Source organism: Pongo abelii, chromosome 20, assembly GCF_028885655.2.
Source record: "Pongo abelii isolate AG06213 chromosome 20, NHGRI_mPonAbe1-v2.0_pri, whole genome shotgun sequence".
Taxonomy (NCBI): domain Eukaryota; kingdom Metazoa; phylum Chordata; class Mammalia; order Primates; family Hominidae; genus Pongo; species Pongo abelii.
This window is the reverse complement of record NC_072005.2, coordinates 13476254-13494656: the sequence shown is the minus strand read 5'-3', so window position 1 is coordinate 13494656 and position 18403 is coordinate 13476254. Positions and strand designations below refer to the sequence as shown.

Sequence of the window (18403 nt, the reverse complement as noted above, 5' to 3'; positions counted from 1 at the left end):
TTTGCTCTCAGCTGTGTCCCTAGCCCAGAACAGAGTCTGGCACACAGCAGGTACTGAATGAATATGTGTTCAATGAATATTGCGGGTGAGATAGAAGGTGAATATCCGCATTTCCCTTTAGAAGTCACCTGCTCTGGGTTTGAGATCTTCAGGGGTCTACTCCAGACAGGAGAATGAATAATTCCACCTGTGCTGATGAGTTGGGAGGACCTAGGGGGCTTGAGATCTTTCCACTGGGGTCAGTGGGGGTGGGTGCACCTCCAAACACCCTTCTTTTCTTTGAACAAGATTTTTCCTTAATTCCCCAATACTCCCTTTGAATATATGATTTTAGCCACCATCATAGCGAATTGCATCGTCCTCGCACTGGAGCAGCATCTGCCTGATGATGACAAGACCCCTATGTCTGAACGGCTGGTGAGTGATGTCTCTTCTCGGGGGCTTCTCCTTGGCTTTAGCAGGACATTGATTTTTGGGGGAGTGGAGCAGGGCACAGAGGAGTCTCTCAGTCCTGGAGCCCAGAGCCAGATCATGGGAAGCCTAAATTTCTTTTTTATTTTTTCTTGAAACAGAGTCTCGCTCTGTCACCCAGGCTGGAGTGCAGTGGTTCAGTCATAGCTCACTGCAGCCTCCACCTCCTGGGCTCAAGCCGTCCTCCCGCTGCAGCCTCCTGAGTAGCAGGGACTACAGGTGCCACCGTGCCCAGCTAATTTTCTTATTTTTATCTTTTTTGTAGAGATGGGGATCTCACTAGGTTGCTTAGGCTGGTCTCAAGCTGCTCACTTTGGCATCTGACATAATTTCAGGCAGTATTCTCAAATAAACATTGTTAATGTTAATAATTATGTCTTGGCCAGGCACGGTAGCTCGTGGCTGTAATCCCAGCAGTTTGGGAGGCCAAGGCAGGTAGATCACTTGAGGTCAAGAGTCCGAGACCAGCCTGACCAACATGGTGAAAACCCATCTCTACTAAAAAAATACAAAATTAGCTGGATATGGTGGTGCACACCTGTAATCTCAGCTACTTGGGAGGCTGAGGCAGGAGAATCGCTTGAACCCGGCAGGCAGAGGTTACAGTGAGCCAAGATCGCCCCATTGCACTCCAGTCTAGGCAACAGGAGTGAAACTCTGTCTTGGGGGGAGCGAAAAAAAAGAAAAAAGAATAGTACAAAGGATACAAATGAAGAGATGCATAGGGTGAGATATAGGAGAAGGGTGTGGCTGGCAGCTTCTAGGTAGCTTCAGGAGGGGGACTGGTCACCAGAAAGACTAAGGCATGATTTGAGGGTTGCGACTTTCAGCCCCACCCCCCAACCTCTGAGAGGGCAGAGGGGCTGAAAATTAAGTTGATCACCAATGGTCAATGATTTAAATCCAACCCTCTAATCATGCCTTGGTTTTCCCGGTGACCAGCCCCCATCCTGAAGCTACCTAGAAGCTGCCAGCCATCAGTCAATCCTTAGCCTACAAAAAGACATCCCTTTGGAGATCCCAAGGATTTTAGGAGCTGTACACCAGGAAACAGTGTCAAAGACCAAACATACATTTCACAATGTCACAGTCTTCTAAAAACTATAACTAGCCTAGCAAACCTATGATTTCTAGACCTTTGTATTTTCACTTAAAATAAAGTTAAATAAAAAGAGTCCATTGAAAGACCGGTAAGCAAATAGAAGTACCAGTGGCAAGCTGATATGGAAGAAAAAAAATCATTCAGGCAGAATGAAATGATTGTAGCTCGAGAAACATTGCTGTAACAGATGGGAAAACATTCACATAGGGGCTCTGATGGAAAAGAGCTTATAGCTTAATTTCAAATATGATAGATTATCAGCCGGAAGCCAGAACCAGCCGGAGGTTCTGCAGAGAAACTGGAGGTGAGGATACTGGCCACTTATCAGCCAGTACAGAAGTCCTATTCCAGACCTTTAACAATCTACATGCCAGCTGAGAACCATCCTAAGGGGTCAGATTTAGGAGTGAGGTCAATACACAAACTCTAGCCTCAAATGCCTTGAACGCTGCATGTGACAAGTAAATCCTCTAAACCAATGCTTTCCATTAGAATTTTCTGCAGTCACAGAAATGATCTCCATCTGCCCTGTCCAATAGGATTGTCACTTGAAATGTAGCCAGTGTGACTGCAGAACTGCGTTTTTTATTTTATTGCATTTAAATTAATTTTAATTGAAATAGCCACATGTGGCCTGTGACTGTTGTATTGAATAAGACAGGTGCAAACAAGTAATTCTGTTTGGCCGAGTGGTATGTGAGGTTGGCCCAAAAGGAATGAAGGAGGAAGGTGCCTTCTCTGAGCATTGGCTTTGCTTGTAAAAGGCTTTGGACAAGAGAACTCTACAAGAGGCAGTGAGAGGTAGTGAGTGCAGGAGGGTCGGGGGAAGCGAGAGGGTGAGGGGTACTGATTTCTAGGTGGGCTGGTTCCCTGATCTTGTCAACATCTGCCCAGCCCAAGACACTGACCTTGCCTTCTCTCCCTTCCAGGATGACACAGAACCATACTTCATTGGAATTTTTTGTTTCGAGGCTGGAATTAAAATCATTGCCCTTGGGTTTGCCTTCCACAAAGGCTCCTACTTGAGGAATGGCTGGAACGTCATGGACTTTGTGGTGGTGCTAACGGGGTAAGTGGCGCATGCTATACTCTTTGGATTTAACTAGCTGAAGGATTATGAGGCTTTTGGTTGGTGTGGTCTGGGCCGGGCTCAGGAAGGCTGAGCCCTTGTGTTCTCCCTCCCCTCGTTATGCGCCTGCCTCCCTTCTGCCAACACCCCACCTCCATGTCTCAGCTGTATATTACAGCAGATGCTTTCTGTTACAATTAAAATAATAGCTCATTATTGTTGGCTGCTTCCAGAGTGCTTTATGCCCATTCTCTAATTTAATCCTTGCAACAACCCACTGAATTAGGAAATATTAATATTCCCATCTGACCTCTGAGGAATCAGAAACTCGGAGCGTAACTTGCTTAAGGCCACCCAGCAAGTAAGTGATGGAACTGGGATATGAACAGAAGATTATGCATTCCAGAACTCAAGGTTTTAAGTGTTGTACATGCATGGGTCTCTTGATTTGCTTGAGGATATCTTGCTTTTATTTCAACTTGGTGAATGTTTTTTGAGAATGTCTGGGTGTAAGGGATTGTGATTATGACAAAGGAGAAAAGCAAGCTAAATAAGGTACAGTCACTGTCTTCAAGGAGTTTTCAGATCCATATATGATGAATTGTGGTTGAAATGTGTATATGCTTTCCTCTAAGCACCCTGTATGAGGTAGCACTTGCTGGTATAACAAAAGATCCAAAGCTAGGAAATGACTTAAACATGGCAGAAGTTTATTTGTCACTCATAGAAAATTCAAAAGTGAGCTGGGTGTGGTGGTGCATGCCTGTAATCTCAGCACTTTGGGAAGCTGAGGTGGGAGGATCACTTGAGCTCAGGAGTTCAAGACCAGCCTGGGCAACATAGTGAGACCCCCCCCATCTGTAAAACATAAAATAAAATAAAAATTAACCAGGCATGGTGGTACATGCCTGGGAGAATTGCTTGAGCCCAGGAGTTGGAGGGCACAGTGAGCTATGATCATACAACCATACTCCAGCCTGGGCAACAGAGCAAGACCCCATCTCAAAAAAAAAAAGTCTAAAATAATTGTTCCTAGTTGATAGGCTCATCTCCTCCAATGACTGATGGACCCTGACCCTTGCCATATTGTGGCTCTTCATTGTCAGCCCACATCATCCAATAACTCCATGCTTGTCTGTATCAAACCAGGAAGGAGAAATGAGCATAGAAGGTGATACTTTGAAAGGTTTATGAGTTTGGAAGGGGTGTGACCCATACCTGTTCCATTCATATCCTATTGGCTAGAACTTGGTCACATGACTACACATCACTGCAAGGGAAGCTGGGAAGTATCCGATTGTGCTTAGAAGAAAAGGGAAATGGATTTGGAGAATGACCTACTAGTCTATCAGGGACCTTAAAAATTTTATTAGATTCCAGTAGGGACATTACTATCTGGTACCAATGGCTGGTTCCTCCTCTTTCCACTCTCTACTCTCCTCTCAGCTAAGTCTGGGCTCTTCTATTCTAAGACCCTTCTTCACTGGACACCTTTTTCATAGTAATCATTTACAGGGTCGTAGCTTTCCATGTTTTGTTGCTGCTCCAGGTTCTGTCTCTCTTGGCAGATGTGATGAGTTGCAGCACCCACGCTGTGCTGGCTGGGCTCTCACAATGCAGATTTGTTTCAGAGCAATGTTGCCTCTCACAGAAGGAGCTGTGGCCTATTGGGCTGTTTCTGTAGAGGCCTTCAGATGTCAGTGGTCTGTTGTAAGGACTCTGGGCTAGCTCTCATGGGCTTGGGTGTTCACAGAGGGATCTTTGTTGGCTGTGCTCACAGTTCAGTGGCTTGGGACCTTGATGGGTTCCAAGGACATATTATGGTGCTGGGCACTTTTCTCTTATTCTACTAGGAAACTCATCTGGAAACAGCCTAGTGGCTAACTTTTCTATTGTTTAAAAAATGTAAAGCTGGGCAGGGTGGCTCATGCCTGTATCCCAGCACATTGGGAGGCCAAGGTGGGAGGATTTGCTTGAGCCCAGGAGTTTGAGACCAGCCTGGGCAACATAGCAAGACCACATCTCCACAAAATGAAAATTAAAAGTGTATAAAGCTGGGTACAGTGGCACATGCCTGTAACCCCAATTACTCAGGAGGCTGAAGAGAGAGGATTGCTTGAGCAGCCTAACTAGTTTGAGACCAGCTTGGGTAACCTAGCAAGATCCCATGCAAAACTAAGTAGAGAATAAGAGAGCAAACACCTGTGTATACATTCATTTATTCAATGACTATTTATTGAACACTTCTATGTGCCAGATCCTGTTCTAGGCTCTGGGACACAGCAGTAAACAAAATAGAAAAATCCCCTGTCCTCATGGAGCTGAGCGTCTGCTGATGGAGATGGACACAATTGATGAATGAATCTAGTGTGTCAGATGGCGGTGAGGGGTACAGAGGAAAAATAAAGCAGGGGAGGGATGGGATGTGTGGCAGGCAGGGGTGAGGGGTGCTGGAAGCCAGGGGAGACTTCACAGGGCATGTGACGTCTGAATGAAAACCTAAGGGAAGTGAGTGAGTGAGCCATGAGGAGAGCTGGAACAGAGTGTCAGGCAAAGGGAACAGCCAGTGCAAAGGCTCTGAGGCTGGACTGTATCTGACGTGTCTGGTCAACAATACGAAGGCCCATGTGGCTGGAGAAGTTGACCAGAAGAATGGGGACAATTGAGGATAGAGAAGTAATGGAGTAACCTGCTATCAAAACAAAACTTTTCTCTCTTTTTTTTTTTTTTTTTTTTTTGACAAGAGTCTCCCTCTGTCACCCAGGCTGGAGTGCAGTGGTACAATCTCAGCTCACTGCAGCCTCTGCCTCCCAGGTTCAAGTGATTCTCCTGCCTCAGCCTCCTAAATAGGTTGGATTACAGGCATGTACCACAACACCTAGCTAATTTTTGTATTTTTAGTAGAGACGGGTTTACGCCATGTTGGCCAGGCTGGTCTTGAACTCCTGACCTCAAGTGATCCACCTGGCTCGGCCTCCCAAAGTGCTGGGATTACAGGCGTAAGCTACTGTACCCAGCAAAACAAAACCTTTCTAACCTTTCTAATCCCTGTTTTCTCCCTCCCTAGACCCATTCCTTTCTCTCCCCCATCCAGGAGCACTTTCCTGAATTTTATGTTTATTATTTCCATTTATGTATTCACACTTTGGCTGCCTAAGTATATAAGAAATATATGCTACCTATTTTTACACTTCAAAATGTTTTTTAAATAGCATCAGAGGGAGAATAGTTTACACTTTGACTACACGCATAGATAAGAAATATATGGGCTGGGAATGGTGGCTCATACCTGTAATCCTAGCAATTTTGGAGGCAAAGATGGAAGGATTACTTTAGGCCAGAAGTTTGAGACCAGCCTGGCCAATGTAATGAAACCCTGTCTCTACAGAATGAAATAAAATATAATAAAATAATCAGCTGGGCCTGGTGGTGTGCTCCTGTAGTCCCAGCTACTCAGGAGGCCAAGGCGGGAGGATCACTTAAGCCCAGAAGGTCGACGCTGTAGTGAGCTATGACTGCACTCCAGCTTGGGCAACAGAGCAAGACCCTGTCCCTAAAAAATGCTGTTTTTGTTGTTGTTTTTTTGTTTTTTTTAATAAAGGCCAGGTGTGGTGGCTCACACTTGTAATCCTAGCACTTTGAGAGGCCAGGGCAGGAAGATCGCTTGAGTCCAGGAGTTTAAGACCAGCCTGGGCAACATGGTGAAACCCCATCTATACAAAAAATGCAAAAAATTAGCCAGGCATGATGATGCATGCCTGTAGTCCCAGCTACTCAGGAGGCTGAGGTGGGAGGATCACGTGAGCCCAGGAGGTCGAGGCTGCAGTGAGCCGTGATTGCACCACTGCACTCCAGCCTGGGTGACAAAGTAAGACCTTGTCTCAAAAAAATAAAATATAAAAAAAAGAAAAGAAAAAGAAAAAAAAAGAGATACATGGTACTGTTTTTCAAACTTCACATTTCTTTAACCTGACTTTTGTGTTCAACATGAGATAAATCTGATTAATAAAAATAGTTTTCATGCATCCATTTTCATGACTGCATAGTATTCTGTGGTAGGAGTATGCTGCCGTGTATTTATCTATTTGGATTGTTTCCTGCTTTGGGCTATTTTGACCCAAAGTGTCCCTGCTTTCTCCCAAGTGAGTTTCTCTAGGGCACATACCCAGGAGTGGAACTGCTGACTTGTATACCATGTGCATCCTCAGCCTCACTAGGTATTGCCAAATTGCTCTGCAAAATGGTTGTGCCAATTCATGCTCCCTGGGGGCTGGCTTCTGCTGGCTGGGACTGGCTTGACCTTGCTGGCAGGAAGGAGCCTTAAAAATCCCTGTGTGGTTTTTTTCATTTTATTTTAAGTTTAGGGGTACAAGTGCAGATCTATTACATGGTAAACTTTTGTCTTGGGGGTTTGTTGTACAGGTTATTTCATCACCCAGGTATTAAGGCTAGTACCCATTAGTTATTTTTCTTGATCATCTCCCTCCTCCCGCCCTCCACCCTCCAAAAGGCCCCAGTGCGTGTTGTTCACCTCTGTATGTCCATGTGTTATCATCATTTAGCTCCCACTTAGAACACGCAGTATTTAGTTTTCTGTTTCTGCATTAGTTTGCTAAGGATAATGGCCTCCAGCTCCATCCATGTCCCCGCAAACGACATGATCTTCTTGTTCTTTTTCTTGGCTGCATAGTATTCCATGGTATATATGTACCACATTTGCTTTATCTAGTCTATCATTGTTGGGCTTTTGCAGCCCCGTTTTTTTGTTTCATAATAACGTGGTTATGGGAACACTTAGGGAAGCTCATATGCTATTGAGCAGTGTGATGGTTAATATTGAGCATCAACTTGATCAGCTTGAAGGATGCAAAGTCTTGTTCCTGGGTGTGTCTGTGAGGGTGTTGCCAAAGGAGATTAACATTTGAGCCGGTGAACTGGGAGAGGCAGACCCACCCCCAATCTGTGTGGGCACCATCTAATCAGCTGCCAGTACGGCAAGAATAAAAGCAGGCAGAAGAAGTTGGAAAGAGCAGACTTGCTGAGTCTTCTGGCCTTCATCTTTGTCCTGTGCTGGATGGTTCCTGCCCTCTAAAATCAGACTCCAAGTTCTTCAGCTTTTGGACTCATGGACTTACACCAGTGGTTAGCCAGGAGCTCTCAGGCCTTTGGCCACAGACTGAAGGCTGCACTGTCGGCTTCCCTACTTGAGGTTTGAGGACTCGGACGGATCCACCACTGGCTTCCTTGCTCTTCATCCTTCAGATGGGCTATCGTGGGACTTTACCTTGTGATTGTGTGAGTCAATTCTCCTTAATAAACTCCCTTTCATATACACATCTATCCTGTTAGTTTTGTCCCTCTGAAGAACCTTGACCAATACAGGCACCTAGTGGGTCCCAATAAGTGATCATTAAACTGAAGGCAGTCATTCAATAGGTCAGTTTGTCACTTGTAAGTGTTTGTATCTCCCTGCTTACAACAAGGTGGCCTTTCTTCTAGTTTCCTGTCATCTGATGGAAGAGATTCTAGACTCATTCCTCTAGAGGAGAAATTCTTCATCTATAACAGATAGGTCCTAAGGGTGAGAGCTCATCGTTGGGATGAATGAACCCACTGAAATTTTATGCAAGAAAAAAATTGTGTATATGTATATATTTTTTTCTGGTCTGTAGTTTTTATTAGATCCTCAGGAAATCCTGACCCTGAAGAGCTTCTATTCTAGATTGGGTTCCTTTCACATCCCCTTCTCCTTTCTTTTTGAATTCACCATGCGTTTCTTTCACTTGCTTTTCTTGCTCTTATTTCTCTGGTAGTCAGTTATCCTTTTTGTCTGGTGGTTCTATCTCCTTCAAATCAGGCACCTTGCTCAAGTTTTATTACTCCAGATTCCAGGGTGCTGTTTAGTGTCCTGTTGGGTTGTAAGCTGGGAACAGGGAAGGGAAAGTAAAACATTCTGCATGAGCTGGGTGCACCGGCAAGCACCTGGAATTCCAGCTACTGGAAGCTGAGGTGAGAGGAGTCCCTGAGCCCAAGGGTTTAAGGCCAGCCTGGGCAACAAAGTAAGATTTTGTCTTAAAAAAAAAAAAATCCCAGCTGGGTGCTGTGGCTCATGCCTGTAATCCCAGCACTTTGGGAGGCAGAGGCAGGCAGATCGCTTGAAGTCAGGAGTTCCAGACCAGCCTGGCCAACGTGGTGAAACCCCATTTGTACTAAAAATACAAAAAAAAACAGCCTGGCGTGGTGGTGTGGTGTGCACCGGTAATCCCAGTTATTCGGGAGGCTGAGTTAGCAGAATCACTTGAATCCAGGAGGCAGAGGTTGCAGTGAGCTGAGATTGTGCCACTGCACTCCATCCTGGGTGACAGAGTGAGACTCTGTCTCAAAAAAAAAAAAAAAAAAAAAAAGAAAAAATACGCACACGCACACACACACACACACACACCATGCAGACCTAGCCTTCTGCCAATGTCAATGGTAGAGAAACACAGTAGACACTTAATTCTATGTTTCAGAGAGGAGGGGACTCAAATATATTAATTTGACATTGAGACAGTGATGACTTTAATGAGTACTTTCTTTCCTTTTTTTTTTTTTTTTGAGACAGAGTGCAGTGGTGGGATTTCGGCTCACTGTAGCCTCCACCTCCTGGGTTACAGCAGTTCTCTTGCCTCAGCCTCTTGAGTAGCTGGGACTACAGGCACGCGCTGCCGTGCCCTGCTAATTTTTGTATTTTTAGTAGAGAGGGGGTTTCCCACTATCAGCCAGACTTGTCTCGAACTCTGGACCTCAGGTGATCTGCCCACCTCGGCCTCCCAAAGTGCTGGGATTACAGGCATGAGCCACCGTGCCCAGCCTAATGAGTACTTTCTGATTAACCTGTTGCCCTCTCAGATTCCTGAAGCAAACCACAGCGTTAAAACATGATTCATTTTTTGTGGACCACCACGGTGTTTGCTTTCTTCTTGGGTGAAGTTTGGTGGAAAAGATCTTACCCCGGATATCTGTTTGTTCTTTGTAGCTCAGAGCCTCAGAGAAATCCTAACTTTATAATTTTGTCAAACCCTTGTAAGGCGTGTTTTTATTGTATTCGTGTTCTGATCGTGAAACTGAAAATGTGTAAGAGGAAGATTTCAGAAGCTTGGCTGTATGTCTGAGATGACAGTTCTTTTACTGTCATTCTCAAATATATATAAATATTGAAGAGATCAAATAACACAAATTGTGCATGTTAAGAAAAGAGACTGTGAACCTCACCAGAGAGGGGTGAGCACAATTTTTTTTCTTTTTTTATTCACAGGGTTAGCACTGTACCTTTCACATAATAAATGCTCACTAAAATAAATGGTTGTTAAGCTGGAAAAGGGTAACACTTCTGATAATGAGTGTTCTGGGAAATTTGCTAAGCTGTTTAGAAGATGGGACCAACACACTGATAGAGATAGTCAGATAGTCCAGAAGTCTATGGCAGATGCCCTGAACATCAGATGAGATATAAGACAGAGAAGCTCTGGGTCTTTGCCAGCTCTGACATTTTGTGACTCTATGAAAACGAAGGTTCCTTTTTAGAAGAGTCCATAAACTGTCTCAGGCTTTGGGCTGTTTTGTTGAAGAGCGGAGGCAAGGAAAAGACACAACTACACAGGAACCAGCAGGGAAAGATGTTGTTTTTCATCCTGTAGCATCATTGAATTTTTTTTTTTTTTTTTTTTTTTTTGAGACAGAGTTTTGCTCTTGTTGCCCAGGCTAGAGTGCAATGGCATGATCTCGGCTCACTGCAACCCCCGCCTCCCAGGTTCAAGTGATTCTCCTGCCTCAGCCTTCTGAATAGCTGGGATTACAGGCATGTACTACCAAGCCCGGCTAATTTTTTTGTATTTTTAGTAGAGACGAGGTTTCTCCATGTTGGTCAGGCTAGTCTCGAACTCCTGACCTCAGGTGATCCGCCCACCTCTGTCTCCCAAAGTGCTGAGATTACAAGCGTGAGCCACTACGCCGGGCTGCATCATTGAATTTTAAGGCTCCATGGATTCTGGCAGGTACAGCCCTTCTATCTTACTCACAAAGAAGTGGTTTGTCCAAAATCACACAGAGATGGTGGCAAGAGATCTAGAATAAGAAGATGTCTTCATGTCATGGAGCCAGGAACCCTGGCTTTTTGGGCAATGGAAGTGGTATAAATGTTTAATATCACCCCTCAGGTTCTGCCACTAGAGCCCAGCTCTTTCTTCCTTCCTCTTGCCCCCTGACTAGCCTGTGGCCTCTTTCCGGAGAATAAGAAAGGGATCCTCAGAGAATGATCCCAGTTCCCTCGCTTTTTATTATATAGTTGAGGAAACCAAGTCTCAGAGGGGTCAGTGTCTTGACCATACACCTCTCATGTCCTCTCTCCTTTTTGATTAATTGAATAAATACATGTAGTTGCTTCTTACCTCCTTTCTTTCTTCACCCCTGCCCCATGCAACTGCTCTCAGTTGCCTTCACATGTAAACAGCATTCCAACAACAACAACAAAACACAACCAGCATTCTAACTCATGAGACCAGCAACAGTTCCTATAAATACCAGCAGCATTTTATTTTAATGTCTCTCTGCAGTAGTTTCTCCCCTCCATGGATCAGTCATCCTTGGTACCAAAAGGATTCCCCACTGTGACACAAATGCTTTTTGTCATTCTCAGTGAGTTATACCATTGAGAGAGCATCGATCTTTTTATTGTTCAAAGCTTTTGGTTGTCATGATACTTGCTGGACCATGTTTCACCAGGAACCACATCACTTCCTAGCAGCAGGAGCTATTTTCTTCCGTCTTCTAACAACACCAGCAGTGACAGTGATAATAATGATGTTAGCTGCCATGGTTGTTATTCTTATCATTTATTGAGTACTTACTGTGGGCCAGGGACTACATTAAGAGTTTTATGTGCATTATCACATTTAGCCTCACTAGCCTTTGTACAGATGAATCTGAGGCTCAGAAAGGTTAAGCTGCTCACAAGGAAGTCACACAGCTGGTAAGGGGTGCATCAGGATCTCAGCCTCTCTGCTAGGACACTTCTCTAAACCTAGAATAATACTGGTCCTATGTTAAGTTCGGCAAAGAACTATATTCAACCCAGTGTCCTTAGGAATGTAATGCCTGTTATTAACTACAGTGGCAACACTGATAAGTTGAAACTTATGAGGTGCTTACAATATGATATACTGTATATTATATACATACATAGGCACCCACCTATAATCTCAGCACTTTAGGAGGCCAAGTCAGGAGGATCACTTGAGCCCAGGAGTTTGAGACCAGCCTGGGCAGCATAGCAAGATCCTGTCTCTGTAAAAAGTTTATTTTTTATGTTGGCCAGGTATGTTGGTACATGCCTATAGTCCCAGCTAATGAGGAGGCTGAGGCAGGAGGATTGCTTGAGCCCAGGAATTTGAGGCTGCAGTGAACTATGATGACACCACTGCACTCCAGCCTGGGTGACACAGCAAGACTGTCTCTAAAAATAAAAATAAAAATAAAATTATTTCAACTCTCAAGGTTAAATTACTATTATTATTCCCATTTACAGATGGAGCAACTGAGGCTCAAAGACATTAAATGCTTACTGTCTTAGTCTGTTTTCTGTTGCTTATAGCAGAACATCTGAAACTGAGTAATTTATAAAGAAAAAGCAATTTATTTCTTACAGTTATGGAGACTGGAAAGTTTAAGATCAAGGCCGCATGAGCTATAATGCACACACACTACTGCACTCCAGGCTGGGTGACAGGGTGAGACCCCATGTCAATAAATAATAATATAAAATAAATAAAACAAATTTCAACATGAGTTTTGGAAGGTTTCAAATATTCAAACCAGAGCATCTGTCTCATAAGTGGTGGACCCAGGATTTGAACTAAGGCAGATCTGGATCTAGAACCCATTTTCTTGAATCCTACGCTATTTCCCTAAGGTCAAGTTTGCCAAGGAAAATAAACTTGAGAATTTGAATAGAGCTCTCTGGCATGGGAAGTCAGGGTGATCCTTCCTTCCCCTCCCTGATCTTGGGTTCCACTGTGGCTGGGGGAAAACAGGAGCAGAAGAGATTTCAAGAAATGAGAGACTGGCCTAGCACCGTGGTTAAGACCTGGACTTCAGAGTCAGAGGAAGCTTCTCCCTCTGTGACAGTGAGAATGTGGGTTGAACTCACTGAATCTCAGTTTTCTCACCTGGAAAAAGGGAGTAAAACTAGTGTCTAGCTCCTAGGGTTTGCATCACACACGAAAGTTGGTGAACTGAAGGAAGAAAACTTAAATTCTTGTGGGGGAGCATGTGGTAGATGCTACAAATTCTCCATGCCTTATTTACCTAGCTTATGTCTAAGTTCACCTGCAGCTTCCTCTTGGTACACTCCCATCTCTCTACATCTCTGTTGGGGGGCAGTCTCTGGCATCACAGAGTTTGCTGAGCCAGATGCTTAACAACCTCGGTAGCATCCCTCAACCAGTGAGCTAGGGAGTCGGTGTATAAATACCCTGGCTTCCCCATTGCTCAGTGGGAAAACACTGAAATATGTTATACAGCATCATAGAGGCTCCTCAGTAAAATTGAATCCTAGTTGTTCACATAAAACCCATTCACTAGTGTACCCTTTACCAATCTCTCTCTTCCTCATTCCTCACTTATAATTCCTTGGATTACCTCCCAAAGTAACCACTGGACCCTAGTTTTTGCCTTGGGTTCTACTCGGCACTAACTTAAGGAGCGGAAGTTGGAAGCTTAGTGGGTTATAGGTTTCAGCACCCTGGACAGCTCCCAGCACACCGTATTGTGCTAAAATGTTCTCTTCCCTCCCTCTGCCTCCAGCTGGGGTGGAGAGGGACTGAGTGAAGGCCAGATGGCCAGGTGACCTTGTTCCATACTGAGCTTCTTGGCCATTTTCCCTGTGGGGCTGGAGAAGACCTTGCCATCCATCTCTCCGCAGGTTTGGGGGCCGACTGAGGTCTTGTTCTCTCGAATTGCTATGACAAATGCCAGCCTGCCTCCAAGGGGCATCTGCCCCACTGCCTCTACAGTTTGCATGCCTAATGACTCCTCTCCTCTCACCAGGGCAGGGAGGTGGCTGCCTGGTGGGCCGCTTGAAGCTGGGAGGCCAAGATCGTGCCACTGGACTCGCAACAAACCGAGACACTTTTTTTTTTTTTCTTTTCCTGGTCTTGCTCTGTCGCCCAGGCTGGAGTGCAGTGGCACGATCTTGGCTCACTGCAGCCTCCGCCTCCCAGGTTCAAGCACTCCCACCTCAGCCTCCCAAGTAGCTGGGATTACAGGCGCACACCACTATGCCTGGCTAATTTTTGCATTTTTAGTAGAGAGGGGGTTTCACCATGTTGGCCAGGCTGATCTCGAACTTCTGACCTCAGGTGATCCACTAGCCTTGGCCTCTCAAAGTGTTGGGATTGCAGCCGTGAGCCACCACACCTGGCCAACAGAATAGGACTCTGTCTCAAAAACTAATTTTTTTAAACGTTGCTTTGCAACCCAGCTGCTTCTTGTGCAGGCATCTCTAAATGAGGACAGCCAGTCTACACAGACATGTAAGGAAGCATAGTGGTTAAGACCTGGTCTTTGGGGTTAGAGTGGATTCCCAACCTGACTCCACTGTTTCCAAGCTGTGTGACCTTGGGCAAGTTACTGTACCTCCCTGAATCTTCCATTTCTTCATCTGGAAAATGAGAGTAGTAGCATTCCCTGACTTGGTAGGGCATGGTGGCTCACGCTTGTAATCCAAACACTTTGGGAAGCCAAAGTGGGTGAATCGCTTAAACTTGGGAGTTCGAGGCCATTCTGGGCAACATGGTGAAACTCCATCTCTACAAAAACAAAACAAAGCAAAAATTATCTGGGTGCGATAGTGTGTACCTGTAATTCCAGCTACTCAGGAGGCTGAGGTGGGAGAATCACTTGAGCCCAGGAGGTCGAGGCTGCAGTGAGCCGTTGCTTGTACCACTGCAGTCCAACAGAGCGAGACCTTGTCTCAAACAAACAAAACAAAACAACAAAATACTGCCACCTTATGGAGTTGTTTTCAAGGTTCAATGAGTTAATGTCTGACCCATGCTGGGCTGGGTTTATGGATGTTATTTGCCCAGGGACAGTCTGAAGAAAGAGAAAGTGATATAGTCCATTGGGCCTCAGCTTGCTCATCTGTGGAATGGGAATAATAATTGCACCTACCTCAAAAGGTAAAAGTCAGTGAGATACATATAAGGCGTTCAGAACAAAAACTGGCACAGAATAAGTGCTCAATTATATTAGCTATCGTAAGACTAATAACTATCATTGTAATGATGATAATAATTATTACTACTTCTCCAGGCCCAGTTCCATAGACCAGTTAGTTAACTGTAGAGAACGTTTGCTGTTATTAGTTGGATTCCCAATATCTGACCTCCCTTTCCAATTTAGGGAGAATCCTCCCCTTTGTATATAGTACTGCTGGTCCATGGGACCCCACCTTCACTTATAAGTTGAAGGTGAAAGGGATTCATTCTCTCCCCATCACCTGGTAGTCAGGGCATGTGATTTAAACAACCAGGGCCAGGCGCAGTGGTTCACACCTGTAACCCAGCACTTTGGGATGCCAAGGCAAGAGGATAGCTTGAGCCAAGCCCAGGAGTTTGAGACCAGACTGGGCAACATAGTGAGACCCCTGTCTCTGAAAAAAAAATTTTTAATTAGCTGGGGGTGGTAGCACAGGCTTGTAGTAGCAGCTACTCAGGAGGCTGAGGCAGGAGGATTGCTTGAGCCCAGGAGGTCAAGGCTGCAGTGAGCCGTGATAGTGCCGCTACACTCCAGCCCAGCCTGGGCAACAGGGCAAGACCCTGTCTCAAAAAACAAACTAACAAAAAACTCAACCAGTCACGTTTTCCTACGCAGGAATTTGAAAACGGACCAAGTGATCCAAACATGATGGTTGGGATTCTTTCATGGCCGCCTGCTGCAGGAGGAGGTCAGGCTGGCTACGCTGTTCCTGCTCATTTCCCAAATCCCCTCTTCTGGCCCCCTGTTGATTATCTGAGTTTCCGAAAAATCCCTTTTATGCCTAAGATAGCCGGTCAGTGTTTGGTTTTGCAATCGAGAACCTAGACTGGGCCGGGCGCAGTGGCTCACGCCTGTAATCCCAGCACTTTGGGAGGCCGAGGCGGGCAGATCACGAGATCAGGAGATAGAGACCATCTTGGATAACATGGTGAAACCCCGTCTCTACTAAAAATATGAAAAAAAAAATTAGCTGGGCATGATGGTGGTCGCCTGTAGTCCCAGCTACTCGGGAGGCTGAGGCAGGAGAATGGCGTGAACCCGGGAGACAGAGCTTGCAGTGAGCTGAGATCACACCACTGCACACCAGCCTGGGCGACAGAACGAGACTCCGTCAAAAAAAAAAAAAAGAACCCAGACTGATCCTGAGACAAAGATTTGAGGGCAACGGATCATGAGGTCAGGAGATCGAGACCATCCTGGCTAACATGGTGAAACCCCATCTCTATTAAAAATACAAAAAATTAGCTGGGCATGGTGGTGGGCGCCTGTAGTCCCAGCTACTCGGGAGGCTGAGGCAGGAGAATGGCATGAACCAGGGAGGCGGAGCTTGCAGTGAGCCGAGATCGCGCCACTGCACTCCAGCCTGGGCGACAGAGCAAGACTCCGTCTCAAAAAAAAAAAAAAAAAAAAAAAAAATAGAGGGCAAGTGGTTTGTTTGGCAATACCAGGAAACAAGGGAACATGATAGTAGGAAAGGAAAGAGAAAGCCGGGCATGGTGGCTCACTCCTGTAATCTCAGCACTTTGGGAGGCCGAGGCAGGTGGATCACCTGAGGTCAGGAGTTCGAGATCAGCCTGGCCAACATGGTGAAACCCCGTCTCTACTAAAAATATAAAAATTAGTCAGGCATGGTGGCGTGCACCTGTAATCAAAATAAAATAAATCAGGACATTTTATTTTAAAACTGTCTTAGTGTACCTCATATTTACTTCCTCTTTATGCTCCTTTGCATCAGTTATATATTGCCATAATACTGCTGTGTTAACAAACAATCCCCAAGACCCAGTGGCTTATAACGACAAGCATTTATTTAGCTCATGATTCTAAAGGATGCCAGTTTAGGCTGGGCCCAGTTGGGTGCTTTATCTGGTCTCAGTTGAACTCATTCATGCATCATTGGTCAGCTGCGGGTCAGCTGGGTGGCTCTTCTGTTTGGCTGTTGGCTGGCTGCAGACTGGTCCAGGATGACCTCGGCTGGAATGACTGTGCTCCACTCTCTGTGGTCTTTCACCCTCCAGCAGGCTAGCCTGAGCTAGTTCACATGGCAGCTTTTCATCCTCCAGCAGGCTAGCCTGAGCTAGTTCACGTGACAGCAGTGGGATTCTAAGAGAAAGAGGAAGTGTTCAGCCTTCTTAAGGGCTAGTCCCAGGAATGGCACAACATCATGTTGGCCACCATTGTCCAAAGCAAGCAATGAGGCTGGTCCCGATTCAAGGAATGGGGCAACAGACCCCATCTGGTATTTACCTGAGGCCACTGGGGCCCCATTCCTCTTCCCTGGGGTCTTCTGCCCTGACTTCTGTGGGCCCTCAGAGCACATTTTCCCCTTCCTTCCCATCCCTGACCCTCAGCAATCAATGTAGATGACGTGTCATTACTGTGTCACTTGCACAGAGAAAAGGAGGAAAAAATGTCAGCAAAAACTCTGCTGAGAGCAGAGGGCCCATCATACAGCAAGCTGGAATGAAAAGTGGGAATGATTACCCAGCCTCCTCAGATGCTTCCAGCTTTTATCAAATCTCACTGTGATATCTGAGTTCTGAAGCTTCACAGGTGGTTGGACTGCAAGGGAAGAGATTTCTTGTCTGCCATGCTGACATGCAGACATGCAGCCTGGCTCCCTCTGTCCATTGGGGCTTTGGATTTTGTTTTTTGAAATGTCACTCACTCCTGATCAGAGCTGCATGGAAAGCTGGCTCTGATTCCATTGGCTCAGTGGCTCAGGTGGAGGCAGAGGCCAGGCTGGTTGGGTATCTATGTGGAGACCTTAACTCTTCTCCCTCCTGCCCCAACTCTTTTTGTTTCTGTCTTTTTTTGTTTGTTTGTTTTTTTGTTTTTTTGAGATGTGGTTTCACTCTTGTCGCCCAGGCTGGAGTGCAGTGGCGTGATCTCGGCTCACTGCAACTTCTGCCTCCTGGATTCAAGCAATTGTCCCGCCTCAGCCTCCTGAGTAGCTGGTATTACAGGAGCGTGCCACCATACCTGGCTAACTTTTGTATTTTTAGTAGAGACAGGGTTTCACCATGTTGGCCAGGCTGGTCTTGAACTCCTGACCTCAGGTGATCCACCCTCCTCAGCCTCCCAAAATGCTGGGATTAGAGGCATGAGCCACCATACCCGGCCCTTTTCTTTTCTTAGCTGCCTCCACCTCTCTTCCCTTCTGCAGTGCCAGGTTTATGGAAACCGAGGCCAGCATACAGATCAACTTCAGAGAGCATGAACTGAGCATCTGCTGGGTCTTAGTTCCTTTACATAGCTTATCATCTTCAAACCTCCTCACAGTTCCGTGTGGCTAGAGCCAGGATCTGGACACAGCTCTGCCCCACTGTAGAACCAAGCTTCCTTCTGTCCACTGTCAAATTTTAGAGGGAGAAAATAGGGAAAGGGACACCAGCCTTCTCCACCAGCAGCTTCTGCCCACTCACCCCAGGGACTTTGCACATGCTGTGTGCCTGTGTCTGAGA

The 18403-nt window shown here is 45.7% G+C and overlaps 1 protein-coding gene across 5 annotated transcripts in view; it reads left to right on the top strand.

Annotated features, from left to right (window-relative positions):
- The window catches only part of CACNA1A (calcium voltage-gated channel subunit alpha1 A), a 409889-nt gene that overhangs the window by 161231 nt on the left and 230255 nt on the right, over positions 1-18403 (top strand). For 3 of the 5 annotated variants that reach the window (XM_054538644.2, XM_054538643.2, XM_054538645.2), the window contains exons 4-5: positions 312-417; positions 2503-2642. In XM_054538644.2, coding sequence (XP_054394619.2) covers positions 312-417; positions 2503-2642 — 246 coding nt within the window. The remainder of the gene's footprint in view (positions 1-311; positions 418-2502; positions 2643-18403) is intronic. The other 2 variants (XM_054538646.2, XM_054538647.2) reach the window with 1 other exon arrangement.